This window comes from Sinocyclocheilus rhinocerous, unplaced genomic scaffold (genome assembly GCF_001515625.1).
Source record: "Sinocyclocheilus rhinocerous isolate Xijiao unplaced genomic scaffold, SAMN03320098_v1.1 scaffold1246, whole genome shotgun sequence".
Classification (NCBI taxonomy): domain Eukaryota; kingdom Metazoa; phylum Chordata; class Actinopteri; order Cypriniformes; family Cyprinidae; genus Sinocyclocheilus; species Sinocyclocheilus rhinocerous.
Window position 1 is genome coordinate 269,165 of NW_015630543.1, and position 20,876 is coordinate 290,040.

Sequence of the window (20,876 nt, forward strand, 5' to 3'; positions counted from 1 at the left end):
GATTAATCACAATACATTAAGACAACTGGGGCCCATTCTTCGTACATCGCTTATTACGCGCTAATCAGGATCTGGATAATTCGGTTCTTCGAGCGCACCTGTTGTTGATGATTAGAATGGCTGGATGGAGTTATCTGAGATAATTGCGCATTCATGAGTTGGTTTAAAAGGGGCTAGGTATCGATACTCGAAACCACGATCAGCAATGCAGCAATTGGCTGACGGCAAGACAGCAACATAATAACATCATATAATTAAAAAAGACACCTGACGAAAAACTTGACACATTTTTGGACTTTTATAAACTGTGTCTATAGTATTATTTATTTATTTTATTTATTACAATTTATTTGAAAAGGGACAATGTGCAATTTTAACATAAATGTTTCCATTTCATGCATTGTACCGAATTTAGCCAATGACTAGTTTTCATTCGAGGTCCCTTGGCAGGTAATCAAAATCACAAATAAACATAAAAACAAAACAACAAATACATACAATACAGTACATCCTATCAGAGCCAAAAAAGAACAGTAAAGACAATGTTCAGTTAAACCACAACCGTGTCAGTGTTTACCGATTTGAGTTGATTTTAAATAAGATTTTAGTTTTAATTTAAACATGTCAATAGATGTGCACATCCTTATGTCTTCTGGTAGAGTGTTCCAGTGAATAACAGCTTTCACTGAGAAAGACGATAACCCAAAGGCAGAATGACGAAAAGGAACAACACAATCACTAGTAGATGATGATCTAGTAGATCTTACAGAGACTGTAGAGTGAAAATGCACAAAATCACGAAGTATAGAAGTGGCCAAACCCTTTAAAATTGTATATACCATACACAAATTTGAGAAAAGTCTAAAATTATCAAAGCTAAAAAAAATTGTATTTCTCCAAGACCTTACAGTGGTGATATTAGTTAGGCTTTTTGTCCAGAGTTTTAAAAGTCTGTTTATAAAGAGATTTTGAAGGTTTAAAAACAGTTTCTCCTGCTTGACCCCAACATGTCAGACAGTATGACAGATGAGAAAAGATTGTAGCATGCATAAAAGTCTTGGCTACATCAGTGGGTAAACATTGTCTAATTTGTCTGAAATTTATCAAGTTATATTTTATAGTCCTCACCTATTTCTTTACGTTTTTTAAAACTGAGATTTGGATCCAGCGTTAAACCAAGATAATTAAACTCAGTAACAATTTCTATTTCAATTTCTATCTTTTCACCATTTATAAAAATATCTGCATTGGAAGAACACACATTAATTTTAGAAAAAAACATCCCTTTTGTTTGACAAGTGTTCAAGGTAAGACATGATTGCTCTAACCACTGTGTAATCCCTTCCATAGCAACATTTAGCTTTTCAGCTGCTAACTCTGCTGTTCTCGCATGTGTAAAAATAACAGTATCGTCAGCATACATTTGCACTTGTATCCCTTCGCACTGCTGTGGGAGATCATTAATGTACAAACTAAATAATAAAGGGCCTAATATTGATCCTTGGGGTACACCCATTGTACAGTTTAAGTTATTGGAATGAACCCCTTTAATTTTTACACATTGCTGTCTATATATTATATTATAGATTACACAACATTATTATATTATTTTGCAATATAATATATTTTTAAATAAATGTTTAAATTATAATTTTTTTTTAATTACTGTCCCTGGATCAGTAGGGTACTCTTGTAATAAACAGCAGTGGCTGGGGCAGATTTTAAGTATCAATTCTGCTTAAAAAGATGCGATCTAATCCTGTTTACATGAAATAAGATGCTCCTGTTGCTATGACAGCAACTCCGGGATAAGCTTCAAAGAACCAACCAATCCAAGATCAAGCGAAATCGTCAACAATCAAATCCAGCTAACTGAGTTAACGATGTACGAAGAATGGGCCCCTGGTTTGTATTACAAGTTTATTTAAATGCAATATTTACATATGCAAATGATACATTATAATATAATTAAATATGCAATCATTTGCATACATTCTCCAGACAGGATTCTGAACACTGGGTGAGTCGGGTTCTAAATTCTTGTTTGATTTTGTTGACATATTAGAGGTAGGCTTTTACAGAGGAGATTTGGATTTTGGACTCTTTTTATCACTCCATTATTTAGAATATACTGTCAACAGGCATAAAAAATAAATTTCCCGCATGTTATTAGGAATACAATTATTTATATAAATCTTTATATAAATCAGCAATGTTAATGTTACATAAGCAAAATAGCATAAATTCTCTAAATTGACCAGTGCATGGATTTTTTTTTTGCCTTAAACATGTTTATATATTTTTTACTGGAAAACCAGATTTAAGCACTAATGAAGAAAATGCAGTGTTGTGCGGTGGATTGATGAAGCGATCTCTCTCACCTTCACTGAGCCCAGCATGCCGCCGACAAACAGGTAAGCATTCTGGTCCACATCCAGCACGGTGTAACTCTCGGGTGATTTGGCACTACTGAGGGTCGGTAAGATGCCAGTTTTGGGCCCCCCCAGCGCATGGACGGAGATACTGCCGTTCAGCCCGATACTGGACACCACGAAAACATGAGAATAAGACCAACACTTGAGTCGCTGATAACCAGCAATACTAATAAATAGCTACTAATAAACAGCTGTTTTCCCTTTTCAGTCATGATTAATAGAAGGATTGTACTGTACACTGCAAATAATAATCAATGTTTCCCCCAAAAAACTGTTTATCTGTACTTCTGTCATTAGATGAACATGCAAACTGAAATAACATTTTAGTTTTGTAAGAAAATCTAATGTAGGCAAAATTCACATTTGTCTACAGAACTAACATCTGGGAAGGAATCAGAAACATTTAAGCAGAAGCATTTGATAAGAAGTAATTCTATTTTACCAGAAATTATGACTTGGTTTTATTGAATTAACACTTAAAATAAAAAAAAACAAAAAACAAAAGAAGAGTTTTTAAAAAAATATAATTTAAATTTAAATAATTTAAAAGTTAATTTTTCCACAAAAACGAAATCTAGTGAGGTTAAAACAAGGAAAAATATTTCAGTGGAGTAAGAAAAACTTAAAAAAAAATATATATTCTCTAAAAACCATGAAACACATTTTCCACCAAACAAATAAATAAAATAAAACGGTAGTTGCAACTTTTTATCTAACAATTCTGACTTTATTTTTCACTTTTTCAATTTCACATCTTCCTGTTTTAACATCTTTTTTCTTCTTCTCTGAATTCTGAGTTTATATCTCTTTTAAGGGAGCCAGAATTATGTGGTATTACTTTTGTTTATTTATTTTTTTAAATGGCAAGTTGCGAGATATCTCACAATTCTAAAATATAACACCTCCCAATTCAGACATTTTTTTCATATTTCCTGAATATATATAGTACAAAAATTTAAAGAAAATTATATTACACAATAATACGCACGCACGCACACACACACACACACACACACACACACATATATATATATATAATCTTGTTTTAAGGATGTGTAAGGGTGACAAAGGGTGATCAAATCTGATAGAAAATGAGGAAATGATTGTTTTTCAGCAAAACACACAGTGTACGTGAACCCTGAATTACCGTGAGGCCTCGATCCGATGCCAGTTTCCATCGTTGATGAGGAGATCGGGATATTCGACACGGCCGACCCCTGATCCCACATCCCACAGGAAGTTCACCTTACCCTTCCTCATCTCCACTGCCAAGAAATCCACTTACACACGATTGAGGAAATTCAGCTCTCATCAAACACGACATTATGTGTGTGTGGAAGAGTAATAAGCTCTTCTTATTTCCCTCGTCATCTCTGTTTCTGACTCAAATGTACGTTCACACCTCAGACTGACCGCTTAAGCAGAAGAGCTGAAGAAATCCAGACAGTTTCTCACTCACATATTTGGCCGATCCGAGGTAGAAGAGCAGGTTATCAGCAGCAACCGTCTTCACATGGAGGATGATGGTGTTATAGCGGCCTTTCTTGATCTCCGGCCGGTAGGTGCGGATACAGCTTCCACCGGACGACACAGACACCTTAATCTAGGGGTCAAAGGTCATGAGAGGTCAAGCCAGAGAGTGCAGACAGCACACGATGAATGATCGTATTTCTCTTCTTGCAGCTTGTAGCATATTTAAGGAGAAATCAACAAGAACTTAAAATTAAGACCATTCTATGTTTATTGATTTTGTGTTCATAGAATAGTGTGTAAAATGTAATGCTGACAGAAAGTATCTAGTCTGTTCACATCAAGTGCTATGAGCTGTTTGCATGAGGATAATTAGGGATCTATGATTTCCGTGATGTGAAAAATGCAGACGGAATCCAGCCATAAAAACGGAATTTAATGTATAACGCGGAATGTCACGGAATTTGGCAAATTTTGTGTGATAAATCAAAAGTAGGTCTGTACACTTAATTAAATGGTGATATGTGACATATTAAACTTCTACATTCATTTTACGTTTCACAGAGTTACAGTAAATCATTAAGTTAATTAATTAATTTTGGGGAATAGATATGGTACTTCCAATTTGTTGTTACATGAATACGGAACAGAAATTATTACAAACTGGAAGTAAATAGATTTTTTTTGCCTCAATACGGTACAACCGCATGGTTTGAATGAAGACTTGAATTTATCCAGTTTTCTATAATGTGAATTAAAAAAAAATATATATATTCTTGCATATTTTGTATATCCTTCTCTTTAAATATATATGTTTGTTAACTATTATTACATATGTCAGGAATTGTATATTAAGATATTAAGAATTTGAACACTCTGCGTGAATGTTTGTTGTTTTAAAAATGCACTGAGCACTTCGGAACAGAAAATATTACAAACTGGAAGTAAATAGATTTTTTTTTGCCTCAATACGGTACAACCGCATGGTTTGAATGAAGACTTGAATTTATCCAGTTTTCTATAATGTGAATTTAAAAAAAATATATATATTCTTGCATATTTTGTATATCCTTCTCTTTAAATATATATGTTTGTTAACTATTATTACATATGTCAGGAATTGTATATTAAGATATTAAGAATTTGAACACTCTGCGTGAATGTTTGTTGTTTTAAAAATGCACTGAGCACTTGATTTCTTGCACTTTGTAACAACAAAGAAGATTGCTTGCATCTCGGCATGTAAATAAATAAGAATTTATTTATGACTTTAAATAATGTTACATGTGGATTGAAGAGAGTGCTGGATACTTTTTTAACGAATAATAATTAAAAAAAATTCTTCCATGTTTTTATTTAAAAAAATAATGAACCGTTTAATTTTCAGATTAATTAAATTGTTAATGTTTTATGCCTTAATTTGATTACCAGAAACAATAAAATACACAACACAAAAGATCTGAAAATAAACAGATAAAGTTGTTTTTTTATAATTAATTAAACCATTAAGAAAGAATCCCAGAAAAATGAAAACAGAAAGCACAGAGCTTGGTTAAAAATTTCATAGGGCCCTAAAAATGTCATTGTTCTTGAACTTCAATATTTTAATAAACTGATGTGAAATTGATTTCAGTGAATAAAGCATGCTTCTCCTGGAGTATGATGGGCAGTACTCACAGAGTTGGCCTGTTTGCGAGCCTGGCTGATGAGCTCTTTGATCTGCGAGATGTTTTTCTTCAGGTTGTCCTGGAGCTCCTGAATGGGCTTCAGTTTCTCCAACAACCTATCGGCCTCGTTCTCCACATCCTTGACTTTAGCTCCGGCCGCGTGAACTACAGACGCACACGCAGAGGAGCGGCCGTCACCAACATTAACACACGAGAGCGTGACAGCAGAAAATAAACACCACATTAGAAACATGCTGGAGAGCGGAGAATGAAAGGCTCTAACATAAGAGCGCAAGAGACTATGAAAGAATTCAGAAACAAAAGAGAAAATGGAAAAAGTGACATGTTATATATCTCTCATTTGCAGCGTAGGCAGCGAAAGACAAGGAGCTGTTATTTCAAAAGAGAAGAGTTTCCATCTGTAATTAGCTAAAGCGCTCATTAGGATAACAAGCTTAGTGAAGCTTTCAAAGGCTGCGTTTAATCCTGTTGGGTTGAAACAAAGAACGGAGAAAACACTCTCTCTGTACATGCAGCGCTCCGGATAAAAGCACCATGCTGAAGCCTCGGGGAGCGGAGAGAGCTCTTAAACTCATTCGCACAGATGAAAGAAGAAAATCGTGTATACATACTTATTGCTGTCGACGTTCAAAATCAAATGGGGGGGAAAAATACCAAATAAGCATTTAAGTGATCTCGTAACACAAACATTTCAGTTAAGAAATCAAATCTTCACGATCCATGCAGCTGTTGTCTCTATAAAGAAGGATTGTTGCTGGAGTTGGATGGAAGTCGTACTGTTTTTCTCCGGGTCTTTGATCAGGTTGTTGGCTGTCTTGACGTCGTCCTCCAGTTTGCTGTGGTTCCTCTTCAGGCCCATCAGGTTGAGGTTCATGTCCTTCAGGCGGTGGAGCACGTCTATGGCCGTGTCGTTGGCCTCCGCTGCCTTCAGCTTAGTGGCCTGGATCTTCGCTGCCAGATCTACCGTCATCCACACAACGAGAAAACACAACACGCTTAGCTGCACGTCTCAAACATCGTGTTCACTAAGCTGAAGAACAGCATTCGTTTTGAGGAATACGCTCAGGTCATATTCTACTCCATAATCAAAGAAAAAAGTTGTAAGATAAATTTAAACAAACCTGTTTAGTTAAGAACTATTTATTTAATTTTCATGACAATTAAGCACATTTCACTCCAAATTCAGGCATCCAGGCATTTTAATTTTGAGTTTTCATTACATTTGTATTCTTCTCAATGATTCTCAGTAGACTGAATCAGCATACATTTACATCAGCACTATAAATACTACCATACTTTCCAGTTTTGATTATATTCATCAATTATTGCTATGGTTATTATTATATTTTCAGTCATTATGGTGGAGAACTGTGTTTAATTGTCATAAATCAATTTCACAATCCTAAACAAATCCTAATGGTCCTCAAATTTCTTTTCTTTCGGGTTTAAATTTTCTGAAAGAAATATAATTTTTCATTTTTTTCCATTATAAAGAAAAATGCTTTGTAAGACCCACTCATAAACATAAATGTCCATTTTAAAACAATGATCTGTGACAAATTTATCACCTCTCTAGATTACACCTCTTGAAAAGACACTTGAATTATTTTAGGAGAATCTTTGTTCTTAATTTTTTACTTTTTATTGTTAATTTTATTTTATTAGGTTTCACACACACACACACACACACACACTGCGCGCAGTGATAACCTCGTCCTGACAGCACCTGTATCAAATGTGTGACAAACACACACATGCACACACACCTCAGTTTAACCATAGGAACAGCAAACATCAAACCCTATGAAGGTTTAAAGTGACAGATTCAGTGTTTTCTGAAGTCAAGCTGGTGAGGTTGACACTGACACACACACACACACCATCAGGGATGGCGTTGAGTTTCTCCATTGTGTCGTTCAGGCCTTTCTGTAAGTCTTTGTTCTTTTTGTTGGGTCCTTTCAGTCTGAACTGAAGAGCACCCAGATTGTCTCCATTTTCTGAAAAAAGAAAGAAGAAAAAGACATGGGAAAAACAATAAGGTTTCTCTCGGGAAGATTTGTGAGAAGCCGCAGGACGGTATTAACTCTGCTGAGGATGGAAATCTGATGTGGTTTTTCACCTTTCACGTCATTCTGCAGCTCTTTGGCCTCGTTCCACAGACGGTGACTCTTCTGAACCGAACCCTTGGCCTGGTCTTTCAGAGATCCTTTGGGTCCTGAGGCCTACAGACAGGACATTACACACACGTCAGAGCGGGTGCCACTCATGCTTCAGATGACACAAAACCTGCTGCTAAGGACTAGATGGTACTATAGGGAGGGACATGTTTTGAACATTTGTGTTTTATGCAATACATAAATGCAATACAATGCAAGATAAAGGACTGTTATTTTTAAATGTGTATATATGACCCTGGAGCACAAAACCAGTCATAAGGTTACATTTTTCGAAATTGAGATTTATACATCATCCGAAAGTTGAATAAATAAGCTTTCCATTGATGTATGGTTTGTTAGGATCGGACAATATTTGTCTGAGATGCAACTATTTGAAAATCTGGAATCTGAGGGTGCAAAAAAATCTAAATATTGAGAAAATCATCTTTAAAGTTGTTCAAATGAAGTTCTTAGCAATGCATATTACTAATCAAAAATTAAGTTTTGATATATTTACAGTAGGAAATTTACAAAATATCTTCATGGAACATGATCTTTACTTAATATCCTAATGATTTTTGGCATAAAAGAAAAATGGATAATTTTGACCTATACAATGTATTGTTGGCTATTGCTACAATTATACCCCAGCGACTGAAGACTGCTTTTGTGCTCCAGGCTCACATATATGCCACACATTTAATTTTAATCTATTTGAAAGAAGTCTCTTCTGCTCTCCAAGGCTGCATTTATTTGTTCAAAAACACAATAAAAACTGTAATATTATGAAATATTATTACTATTTAAAACAGCTGTTTTCTATGTGAATATCTGTTAAACTGTAATTTATTTCTGTGATCAAAGCTGTATTTTCAGCATCATTACTCCAGTCTTCAGTGTCACATGATCTTCAGAAATCCTTTTAATATGCTGATTTGCTGCTCAAGAAACATTTCTGATTATTATCAAGTAATAGAAAGTCACAAAAGCAATGGTCCTAAATGTGTGGCGATAAACAAAAATGATATTCAATATGAAATTTAACACAGAAATGTTGTTGAATGTGATACGATCAGTGTGCACGTATTTCCATGCTGAGAGAGGGAGAGAGGATTGAAAGCTCATTTTTAGTATTGTTGCATATTGTCAGGTTTGACACTCTTGTGTGAAGCACCCTTGTTCAGTTTTAACCTTTTGCCCCACCGGTTCTGCGTCAGACGTGAGAGGATAGTGAAAGAGGGTGAACGACAGGAGCGAGGGATGATAACGGGAGAACAGGAGGAAAGCTTTGATCTCTGAAGCAGGACAAATGGAAATGACCTGAAGAGCTTTAACACGAGCTGCCTGAGGTGTGGAGTGAAGCACAGCATCTCTAGACATTACAGACGAGCTTCTGACACAAAGCGCCACTCCTATGTAATAGGTTACAGATTACAAGTTACCTTATTTAAAATGTAATAATAAGTAGTGTTACTATTTCAATTACTATTAAAGTAACTGATTACATTTGATTACTTTTATAATTCCTAACAAATGTTTTCAACTGTTAATCATTTTGAAACATTTAAAGCAGGCAGGGTTAACCTTACAGAAGTACTCAACATTGATTACTGCCAGACTTTCAAAATCCACTTGAATAAAGATAATAATAGTTTAATTTTAAAGCACAGCCACCACAAAATCAGACGTTAGCACACCTTTAACTTTGAGATTGTTCTGATTTTTGGCATCAGGATAGCATCACTTTACTAAACAGCCTTTAAAGTGCAGGAGGCATCGTGCACATCAAAAAAAGGCAAAGCAACAAATAAATATTATTCAAAATATCCTAGCTATTTACAGAAAATATTCAGATGTAATCCTCTTTGTAACCATTAACATTTTCATAAGTAACTGTAATTTAATTTCTCTGTAACTGTAACGGATTACAGTTACAATTATTTTGTCATTAAATTACGTTACGCCGTTACATCCCCAACACTATACTGTATAACGTGTCCCCGCATTTCCCTGTTTGCCATTGGCAAACTCTTGCAATATCTTGCAATACATTTTTTTTTTGACTTTTCTGCTTCAACACAAAAAGACATGAGTTGAAAAGATTTGCATGTACTGTAAGTAAAAAAAAACAACCGAATGTAAATTAACTGCTGCCCACGTTGAGCAGTTCACATCAGTCACTGATGCAGACAGGAGACCCTCCTGATTGTGTGTGTGTTTCCTCACCAGCTGTAGAGCATCAATGCTGGTTTTCTTTGCCTCTTTGGCCACTTTATTGGCCTCATCGATGTAGTTCTTGATGTTGGTGTAAGCGTTGAAAGCAGCGGTGGCGTTGAAGGACAGGTTCTTTGCCTCAGCTAGAATGCTACAGAAATCAAAGTTCAGAATTCAGATCAGTGAGAGAAGACAAATTAAATCAACCCAGGCTCACTGGAAAAACGTGCCTGTGTGGTCACATTTCCACAAACTGATACTACATCGCTTCTGCACATTTCGTGACAGCTTTGAAATGAAATGTCCAGTGAGTGGCACTGAAAGCACATTCTATCCGAAATAGATGAATGTAAATCTGGCAGTGTTTTATTACATTGGTTGTTGTACGTATAAATAAAGTAGCACCTACACTAAACCCTACACTGACCCCAACCAACAGTTTTAACAAAAGCATGCAGAAGCAACCATGCCATTTTATCTGGTTTCTGCAAGTGTTTGAGCTCTTTTATTGTGACCTGTGTTTCACAGGTATCTGAGTGCTTCACATCACAAGTGCAATGCTGTACCGGGTGTGCTACCGAGCAAGTTTACCGTGTCAGAACAGCTACACAAAGAGCTGGTTATGTGATACAAATGAAAAAAAAAAATTATTACATTTCACAACTCGTGCAGTATGGTAAAAGTATTTTGATCTCACAACATAGTACTGTGCAAAAAAACATGCAAAAAAAGTCTACATTAATCAATAATCTGCACCTTGTAATCATGATTTGTTTGAAAAGGAATAACAGTTGTTGGTGTTTTATTGCGTCTAGTGTTCATTTGAGCTGGAAACTGCACTACACACACACACACACACACACACACATTCACATTCACACTCACACTCACACTCACACACACTCACACACACACACTCACACTCACACTCACACCACACACACACACCTGTCGAGTATGGCAGCAGAATCGTTGAGCTGGCTGGCGTGGTCCTCCGCTCTCAGCAGCAGATCAGGGATGGAGTCGTCCAGACCGCGACCCAACCGCGCCACCTTAAAATCCAACTTATCCTGCAGGGGGCCCAGCTCTCTGGCCATCTCCTCCAGCTCCTGCAGACGCCAGTCAGTAAGCCACGGCTCTGAGGATAAATTATTGTTTAGTAACGTTCCTGCAAGAAACTGACCTCTTTGCCCTGGTTGATGCTGTCTGAGAGAGCGTTAGCTTCGTCCAGCATCTTCTCTCCTTCGGCCAAAATTCCCTCCATTTCCTTTTTCTGTTCACCGGCCACATCCCTCTTTCCCTGCTCAAACATAACAAAACGCTTTAGACACGACTCAGAGCGTTTTATACAGTAAGTTTGTGTAAGTGTGCACCTGCAGACGGTCGAGGTTCAGTTGGTTGTTAACAGCCAGTCCCTCGGCCTGTTTGGTTTTGTTGTGCGCGTCCCTCAGCAGATCCTGAGCTTCATCCAGTTTCTGCCTGTAATCGCCCATTTTATCACTGACCTTCTTCTTCAGGTCCTCTGTGGCCTGGTGTGGATCTCCAAACAAACGCTTCACTCTAGCCAAAAGAGCCTCTGCGGCACTATAAAGATAATGAGAGAGAGCGAGTGCTCCTTATCTGTGACTCATGACATAAGAAAACCCTTTAAGAGACCAAAGCAAAGCAGAATGACCAACTACACTAGCATTCAAATGTTTGGGATCAGTGAGATTTTGGCTTTTATTCAGCAAGGATGCATTACATTGATCAAAAGTCACAGTAAAGACATTTAATGTCACAAAAGTAAATGCTGTTCTTTTGAACTTTCTGTTCATCAAAGAATCCTGAAAAATAAAATGTCTCACCGTTTCCATAAAAAAAAAAATTTCAGTTTTCTACACTGATGATAATCAGAAATGTTTCTTGAGCAGCAAATCAGCATATTAGAATGATTTCTGAAGGATCATGTGACACTGGAGACTGGAGTAATGATGCTGAAAAGTCAGCTGCGCATCACAGAAATAAATTACAGTTTAACAGATATTCACATACTGTAGAAAACAGCTATTTGAAACATTACTACATTACTGTTTTTACTGTATTTCTGATCAATTAAATGCTGCCTTGGTAAGCATTAAAATAATTCTTTCAAAAACAAAAATCATACTGACCTCAAACGTTTGTGCAGTAGTGTATGAGACTTACAGTATATGGTGACTGACAGATTGAGGCCACCCACTTTCACTTTGTGTGTTCCGACACATGGGTGAATAAATCACAACATGAGTGATGAATTTATGTTTTTGCACACACTATTCCTTCATATATAAATTCCTACAACCCTGAATGAAGATGTTACAATCAGAGCTGAATACTGTATTTTGTAGGACATCTTTTGTCTTTTACTAAAAGACAGGGGATCTCTGAGGAGACATCAAATATGTACATGCTTCAGCGCTGCGCTCAAACTGAATCCACCTGTAAACCATCTAATGAAGTGGAACTGGCAGCTCTTAAACGGGTTCTGTGTGCTCCAGCTTTACTCGAGCACTGACTCATTCCCTCTGTCTTCCTCTAGGTGTCTCTCTCTGTTCTCTCATGGCCGTACAGACGCTGGAATCCATTACAGAAGTCATTTGATTAGGCTGGAATAATATTCCTCCCCCGCCCAACCTCGGTCAACTTTTAATTAGTTCATTAAGATTTTACATAAGAAAGAGAAACTTTCTTCATTTGAGCTGTGATCCAATGAACCACAAAATACTACCGAGAAACATAATGCCACCAAAACAATTATTCCAACCTGTGAGCTTGAATGGCGTCCTCACCGCTGCATAGCTTTATGTGCTCTGTATGAAGAAGGTTTGTTGTGGTACTCAAACTGAGCAACATTCATGTGATCTTTACTTATGAACAGTACGCTGCATTAAAACACTTTGCAACAAATCCCGACACTGTCTGTTATGAGAGCTTATTATTCACCTGTGTCCCGCATTTTAAGCACAACCTCAATGCTGCATGATTTTTCCATTATAGAGTGCAACAGCCTGTATAAACTCCATTCATTTTCTCCATAGGGAAATTTTTAATGGTAACTTATAAACATTGCTAATCGATGGAATACGCTTGCGTTGAAAGCATCAACCCACATTATTTTAACTTTTTCTTTTTTTTTAATATTCCTATTTAACAGCTGAGTTTATGGTGAAAAACTACATTAGCCATGATGCTGTACAGAAAAATCCACCAATCAACCAGTTCCAACCAGTTGCAGTGAACAAAATATCTCTTTAGCTCCACCCACAATGATATAATCAAGTCAATCTCACTACGCTGTCATAAAACGTACATATTTGTATACATATGCATATTTTCATGTTACTATAGATACAACCAACAACTAAATAAATAAATAATTATCCATTGTTTTGAAGACTTGGTTCCTGGGATTGTAGTTCCCTATCTGTCGGTCACTACGAGTTATGTCGTGATCGACATTATGGGGATTCACTTGGGAGCCCCAGTCATCTCTGACTTTAAGAGAAAATGCCAATGAAATTTGGCTAGTGGATTTTGCATACCTGAGCCACTCCCCGTGCATACGGGTATAAATAGGCGACAGGTGTATCCACTCTTCAGATTTTTGCTTCGGAGCCGAGTGGATGAACGTGTTGATCTCCACAAAGCCATTCATCATCTGTCTGGAAGCTGTTCTGGTTGGCGTCATGGTGCAAACAGCAGTGTCCCTGTCTGCAGCGATTCCCCTGGGCACTTAAACTAAAAGAGCAGATTTCCTAAAAGAGCAAATCATGGTCGGTTTGCGTCTTTTTAAAGACGCCGTTCCGGCCGTGTCCTCTTGGTTGCGTTTCCTATCCTCTGTCGACAGCCAAGATTGTTGTCTTCAGTGTCTGGGCATTCAGCACGCTGAAGCTGCGTTCGTGGATGGTTCATGCATTCACTGTGAGCGTGTGACCATCGGTTAGCGCTCTGGGCGATCTGAGGGTTACAGTGAGAGCCTTTCTGCTGGGCCAGTCCCCACGGACCTCTCACTCCTCCCGCAGCAGCTGTTCTATGCGGCTCCCTGATGATTCTGTTGTGCCGTCTCACGGCGTGCCCAGCGTTTCATTCAGCGCGCCGATAGAGGATCAGTTGTCGATAGCAGTATCGGGGGATGGGCAATCATACTCTGAGGATGAAGATTCGGTGAGCCGGCCCCCCTCGGGTGTTGCCGCCGTTGCCGAATCGGACCCAGAGTTGACGGCCGTGCTTTCCCAGGCTGGAGGCGTGCACACCTCCCGGTCCCGAGCCCTTGCGGCGGGATGATTGGTTCCTCGGCACGGGTCGAGGCTCGTGACCACGCCCTGCCCTGGTTCCTTTCTTCCCGGAGGTGCATGAGGATCTGATCTGTCGTGGACGGCCCCTTTTTTACGGGAAGTGGGCATCAGGATGCTGTGCTGGACTGCCTGAGTTCCTTCAGAGGCTGGACGGTGGTACCACTGAAACACTTTCAGAGGCTCCTGGGGCATATGGCATCCGCAGCCACAGTCACGCCGCTCGGATTGCTCCATATGAGACCACTTCAGCACTGGCTACTCTCCCGAGTCCCGAGGTGGGCATGGCACCGCGGTACACATCGTGTCACAAATCACACCGACGTGTCGCCGCCTATTCAGCCCCTGGTCGGACCTTGATTTTCTACGGGACGGGGTGCCCTTAGGACAAGTGTCCCGGCATGCCATTGTCACGGCGGATGCCTCCAGTACGGGCTGGGGCGCTACATGCAACGGGCAGGCAGCCTCGGAGCTCTGGACCGGGCCCCGACTGCTTTGGCACATCAATTGCCTAGAGCTGTTGGCAGTGCATCTGGCCTTGCGGCAGTTCCGGCCACTGCTGCAAGACAAGCACGTGTTGGTCCGCACGGACAACACTGTGGCGGTTTCGTACATCAACCGGCAGGGAGGTCTACGATCACGTCGCATGTCATAGCTCGCCCGCCATCTCCTCCTCTGGAGTCAGACATGGCTCAAATCGCTGTGCGCCGTCCACATTCCGGGGGAGCTCAATCGAGCAGCCGACGCGCTCTCACAACAGCTCACGTTCCCTGGAGAATGGCAACTCCATCCCGAGACGATCCGGCTGATCTGGAGTCGATTCGGGGAAGCCCAGGTCTCAGAAGTTCCTGTCTGTTTGCTTCCCGCGAGTCCTCCCACTGCCAGCTGTACTACTTCCTGACCGAGGCCCCCCTCGGCACGGACGCCCTGGCACACAGCCGGCCTCGTGCTCTTCGCAAGTATGCGTGGGAAGCCCAGGTGGACCTGTTTGCTTCCCGCGAGTCCTCCCACTGCCAGCTGTACTACTTCCTGACCGAGGCCCCCCTCGGCACGGACGCCCTGGCACACAGCCGGCCTCGTGCTCTTCGCAAGTATGCGTTTCCCCCAGTGAGCCTTCTCGCACAGACACTGTGCAAGGTCAGGGAGGACGAGGAGCAGGTCTTACTGGTTGCGCCTTCTGGCCCACCAGGACCTGGTTTCCGGAACTCATGCTCGCAGTGGATGGCCGGTCCCTAGGAAAGCACGATCTCATTTGTCAGGTTCCTGAGGGGTGCCAGAAGGTTAAATCCTCCTAGGCCACTCCTGGTGCCCTCCTGGGACCTCTCTATCATCCTGGCAGGACTTCAAAGGGGTCCCTTTGAGCCACTGGATTCAGTCGAGCTTAAGTTCCTGTCTGCTAAGACAGCGCTCCTGACCGCGCTCACTTCCATCAAGAGGGTCGGGGACCTCCAAGCATTTTCGGTGAGCGAAGAGGGTCTTTTGCTCGGGCCGGCCTACTCTCACATTGTCCTGAGACTACGGCCTGGATACGTGGCCAAGGTTCCCACCACTCCCGTCCGAGATCAGGTGGTGAACCTGCAAGCACTGCCCTCGGAGGAGGCAGATCCAGCCCTTGCGTTGCTGTGTCCCGCTGCGCATATACGTGGACCGCACCCGGAGCTTTAGAAGCTCTGAGCAGCTCTTTGTATGCAATGGAGGTCAGCAGAAAGGGAAGGCTGCCTCCAAGCAGAGGTTGGCCCACTGAATAGTGGATGCCATCGCCTTGGCATACCAATCCCAAGGCGTGCCGTGCCCCCTGGGGGTGAGGCTCACTCCACACGGAGTGTTGCCTCCTCCTATGCGCTGGCGCACGGCGCCTCTCTGGCAGACATCTGTAGAGCTGCGGGCTTGGCGACACCGAACACCTTCACGAGATTCTACAGTCTCCGCTTTGAGCCAGATTCTTCCCATGTGTTGTGCAACAGGTAATCGGCGGGAAGAGCTGGCCGGTGTCATGCTTGCTGCGCCATTCCCCCTCACCCAGGGGATGCGAGCGCCTTTCTCCTCCTCCAGTAAGTTCCCCGGACGGCGAACCCTGGCAGAGGATCCTCCAGCACCCCCGGCAGCCGAGTGTTCTGTCAGTCTCTGCTGGCAGTTGTTCCATCCCTACTCTTAGGTAGGACCTGCCCCAGAGACCCATTCCATATGTAGTACTGCCCCAGCCCGGGGTCAGTCCATATGATAATCTCCACGTTACCTCCCTACGGGTAGGGTGGGGCCTCTGTAGTGCCCTTCTCCGGAAGACTCGCTTCCTTATCGTTTCTGCCTAAGCTGTAAACTTCAAATCGGAAAGACTTGAAGCAAATCTTTCGTTGAAGGTCGAAATCCCTTCTGTTAAGAAATTTCTGTCAGAAAAGGAACAATGGCTTGGCTATCTCCAGCAGCGATGTGTTCACCTGTGATCCCTGCAGATACCAAGGTCAGCGAATTTGCGCTGGGGCGGTGGGAAGGTTACGACCTTTCCGTAGCATTTGTCTGACACGCGGCCGCTTGCCAACATTGGCTACGTCATGGGGTTGTGACGGGGTTCAGGTTGTGGCGCTTTCCAGGGCCCCATAATGTCGATCACGACATAACTTTTAGTGACCGACAGATAGGGAACGTCTCGGTTACGTACGTAACCCTCGTTCCCTGATGGAGGGAACAGAGACGTTATGTCCGCTTGCCACAACCTCGAACCATCACTGGCGGCCAGGGACAAGTTCTCGGCTCCTCAGCGTAAAACCTGAAGAGTGGATGCACCTGTCGCCTATTTATACCCGTATGCATGGGGAGTGGCTCAGGTATGCAAAATCCACTAGCCAAATTTCATTGCCGTTTTCTCTTAAATAATCATGACATAACGTCTCCGTTCCCTCCATCAGGGAACGAGGGTTACGCACCTAACCGAGACGTTATTTCCCTCACTAAAGCTGTTAAGTACACAGTCTTATATCTTTGTATTTTTGTCCGATTTTTGCTTCAAATCAAAATGAGCAATTTAGTCATTCCGCTTGTAACTGGTTGCTTGGGTTCATGGCATATAACTCTTTAAAGGGATAGTTCACCTTCAGTTGGTCCCCACTGACTTGCATAGTGTTTTTTTTCCATACTATGGAAATCAGTGGGGAACTGAAGGTGAACTTTAATGAAAATCCCTATGGGAAAAATGAATGGGGAAAATACTTCCCGGAACCAATGCCACTGAAAAAGTGGGCAGCACTAACATCCAGGACATAATCTGGTTATTAAAGTGACATAATCTGGACTGCAGTGTGAACACGTTGTGTGTGTGTTTTACCCCAGTTCTTCGTCAGCGATGTTTTTCTTGCCGGAGAGCTGGCGTTTGCGTAGTTCTGCGAGCATTGTTTGGATTTCATCGTTCATCTCGTTCACGCTCTTCTCAGGAGCCCCGTCCGTCGAGCCCAGAGTTGCGTTCAGCTCAAGCGCTTTGTCCCGTAAAGCTGGACGACAACACACACACACACACACACACACACACACACACACACACACACAGAGACACATTTGCTTTAATGTGAGCAGCAGAAATTTTACATGCACACACAATGCACAAAAATACTGTAATTGTAAATACATTTACTAATGTGAACAGACCACCTATGAATCTCATTCTCATAAAATGATGAATGACACGTACAGGGGACAATATATACACAGAACACATGTAACTTTCCCTTATTTCTTTTCGCCTCCATCTCATAGGTGTGACCTGCTTCAGTTTGCTTCAAAGAAGTTTAAATTTGACTCAGCAGAGTTAAGGTTCTTTAATCAAATTAAATTAGATTCTGAAACTCCAATCAATTCAAACGGGGGAGTGAAATAAAAGAGCGAGCAAACTTCTCTGCATATTCTAATTTAAATAAAAATCATTAAATTGAGATGAAAATGAGCTACAATTGCATGCGTTTGTGAAATTCCTCGAGAGTTCAAACGCAAACAGTCGATCGACTACAAAGAGTGCAGTATATACCTGCCAAGCGAGCTGAGCTGGAAATAATTGCATAGCAAGTTTCAAACGCAGCTCAGGTCTTTGGGGTGGACAGAATCATTTGATTCCTCCTCGTTTAGCGTGTGAGAGAGGATGAGAGACGAGGCGGTTTACTGGAGCAGGGAGCTCACGCACAGAATGGATAATGAAGCTCTTCCACTCCACGCTGACTGATGTCAGCTCTCCTCCACTTCTGCTAGAAGCTTTTTGGAAGCGGTTTTTGGCCAGTTATCAAAATCCAGAGGACCAAAGTGCAATATGTTGGCTCTAAGTGCCAAACACGTATCCAAGAAAATAAGTTACCACTTTTTTATGTATTTATGGTTTTAATCTGCTTGCATTCGGTGGGAGAGATGACTCCATCTGGTGTGAGAACTCCTCTCAGGTATTAACTACATTTGGATTACAGGTGTTCGGGGAATTAAGATTTTGATTTGTCCACAAAAACTCATAATCAGATTTTTTTTTTTAAATGTGTGACTGATAAATATAATGATTAAGAATGCACATGCAGGACAAAACATCACAGCTATGTGCAATGCTGAAAAATATATCTGTGCTGCACAAACATATTACAAACATACGCACAGGGCATAAATCTAACATTTTAAAACACCTGTAAATGGCCTGTGACCTGAGAATATTAACTCGCCATACATATTTCGGTTACACTTTATTTTAAGGTGTCCTTGTTACAGTGCAATTAGACATTTAAATAATGAGTAATATTAATGAACTACATGTACTTATTATATGGTTAGGGTTTGGCTTAGGGTTACTTGCATGTAATTATACTGTACATAATTTATTGTCATTATAACAGTAAGTACATGTAACGTGCAACAATGACACCGTAAAATAAAGTGTTACCATATTTGTGTACCAGCCATGAAACTGTATGCGCATTATTTCAATAAAAAACAAACATTTATTTGCCATTTTTATTATAATTTTTTATTTATTATTATTATTATTATTATTAAATGAAATTATAATAAATAAATATTAATACTAATATTTATATAATATTAATACTAATATTTATAACAATACTAATATTTATGGTCGTTTTTTTGTTGCTTTTAAATGATAAACCATAGAGCTTTTATTTTGGCAGAAAGCTGCAGAGAAACTTCTCTTTTAAAAGCCTTTTCTTTTGTGAACAACAGATTTATTATCCATTCTCATTACACTCTCGTTTTCAAATGCACAGAAAAAGTTCAAGAGCCAAAATGGAAAAATATATGGAAATACAGCATACAATGATATATATTTACACAGAACCCAAGCTTCTTCTCGTACGACACTATTATCGATGCTTGTTCAGCTTTTATTGGCAGATCAGAGCAGAGATGCTATAATTTGTCACTTTTATTAAGATCCCAAGAGATGATTTTTAAATGTTAACTTCTTTTTATCCAAAACAGCATCTTAAAAATGCTCAAGGCGCGAGACACTGAAAAACAGCGAGAAGAATCAAATAGCCTGTGCATATTGTGACGAGCGTCCCGAAGCTTCATCAGCGTCGCCCTGGAAACAAGCGAGGAGCACCTGGCCATCATCATCACAGGCTGATCGGTCACAGCTGCACCTCATCAGGTGGCGGCTACATAAACCACGCAAGCCCTGCCATCTAGGAGATTCCTCCATGAGACTGAGCACTAACTCGCCCTCTCATTTTTCCCACAGAAAGCAGCGTGTGACCGACCAGCCCCACAGGAGCACTGCACGGACCCTCTGCACTGGGAAGACGGAAGAGAGCACTCACGGCACCGGAGCACCTACCTGGACCTTTCTCACTAACACCCATCACCCCAATAAATCCACCCTCCGGGGTATTGATTGAGATTACTTGTCGTGTGATTCTTCACCCAGTTACAATATTTATACAGAAAACAGTCTAGATGGACACAAGAAGGCAAATGCTGTTGATAAACAAGATGCATCAAGAATCATTTTGGAGTCATATGAGTCCCTGAATCTGGTCATAATGAATGAAGTCAGTTCATGGTTGAACTGAATCAACATTGAAATAAATTGTTGTGTATACTGAACACTATTGTTTTGAATTTGAGTTTTTTTCATAATTTATGATTTTTACTGTTCTGTTTAATAATGTGAAGCTGATTTGAAGCTGAATCTGCATTGTATAAAGTGCTACACAAATAAATGCAACTTGATTTAACTACACACACACAGTCAGTGAGTGGAGTATCTGTTTAAGTGATTATTTTTCCAGTAATGAATTTTGTCTCTTTTAATTAAGGCACCACATAGTGTTAGCTGAACCTTCATTAACTAAAGCAGCTTCTCATTTAAAGCCATGTACAATGATACAGACTCATTTACAAAGCATCAGGCCTCACACACACACACACACACACACACACACACACAGACACTCACACACACACACACACACACACTCACACTCACACTCACACACACACACACACTGACACGCGCACGCACACGCACTCACACACACACACGCGCGCACGCACACGCACTCACACACGCACTCGCACTCGCACTCGCACACACACACACACACTCACACACACTCACAC

At 40.7% G+C, this 20,876-nt stretch overlaps 1 protein-coding gene across 1 annotated transcript in view; it reads right to left on the reverse strand.

Annotated features, from left to right (window-relative positions):
* The window catches only part of LOC107740527 (laminin subunit alpha-2-like), a 230,930-nt gene that overhangs the window by 27,279 nt on the left and 182,775 nt on the right, over positions 1-20,876 (reverse strand). Inside the window, 12 exon segments of the mRNA XM_016552978.1 lie at positions 2,382-2,541; positions 3,583-3,715; positions 3,891-4,038; positions 5,583-5,737; positions 6,371-6,553; positions 7,474-7,590; positions 7,713-7,815; positions 9,976-10,114; positions 10,912-11,072; positions 11,147-11,263; positions 11,337-11,547; positions 17,596-17,758. Of these exon segments, the coding sequence (XP_016408464.1) occupies positions 2,382-2,541; positions 3,583-3,715; positions 3,891-4,038; positions 5,583-5,737; positions 6,371-6,553; positions 7,474-7,590; positions 7,713-7,815; positions 9,976-10,114; positions 10,912-11,072; positions 11,147-11,263; positions 11,337-11,547; positions 17,596-17,758 (1,790 nt within the window).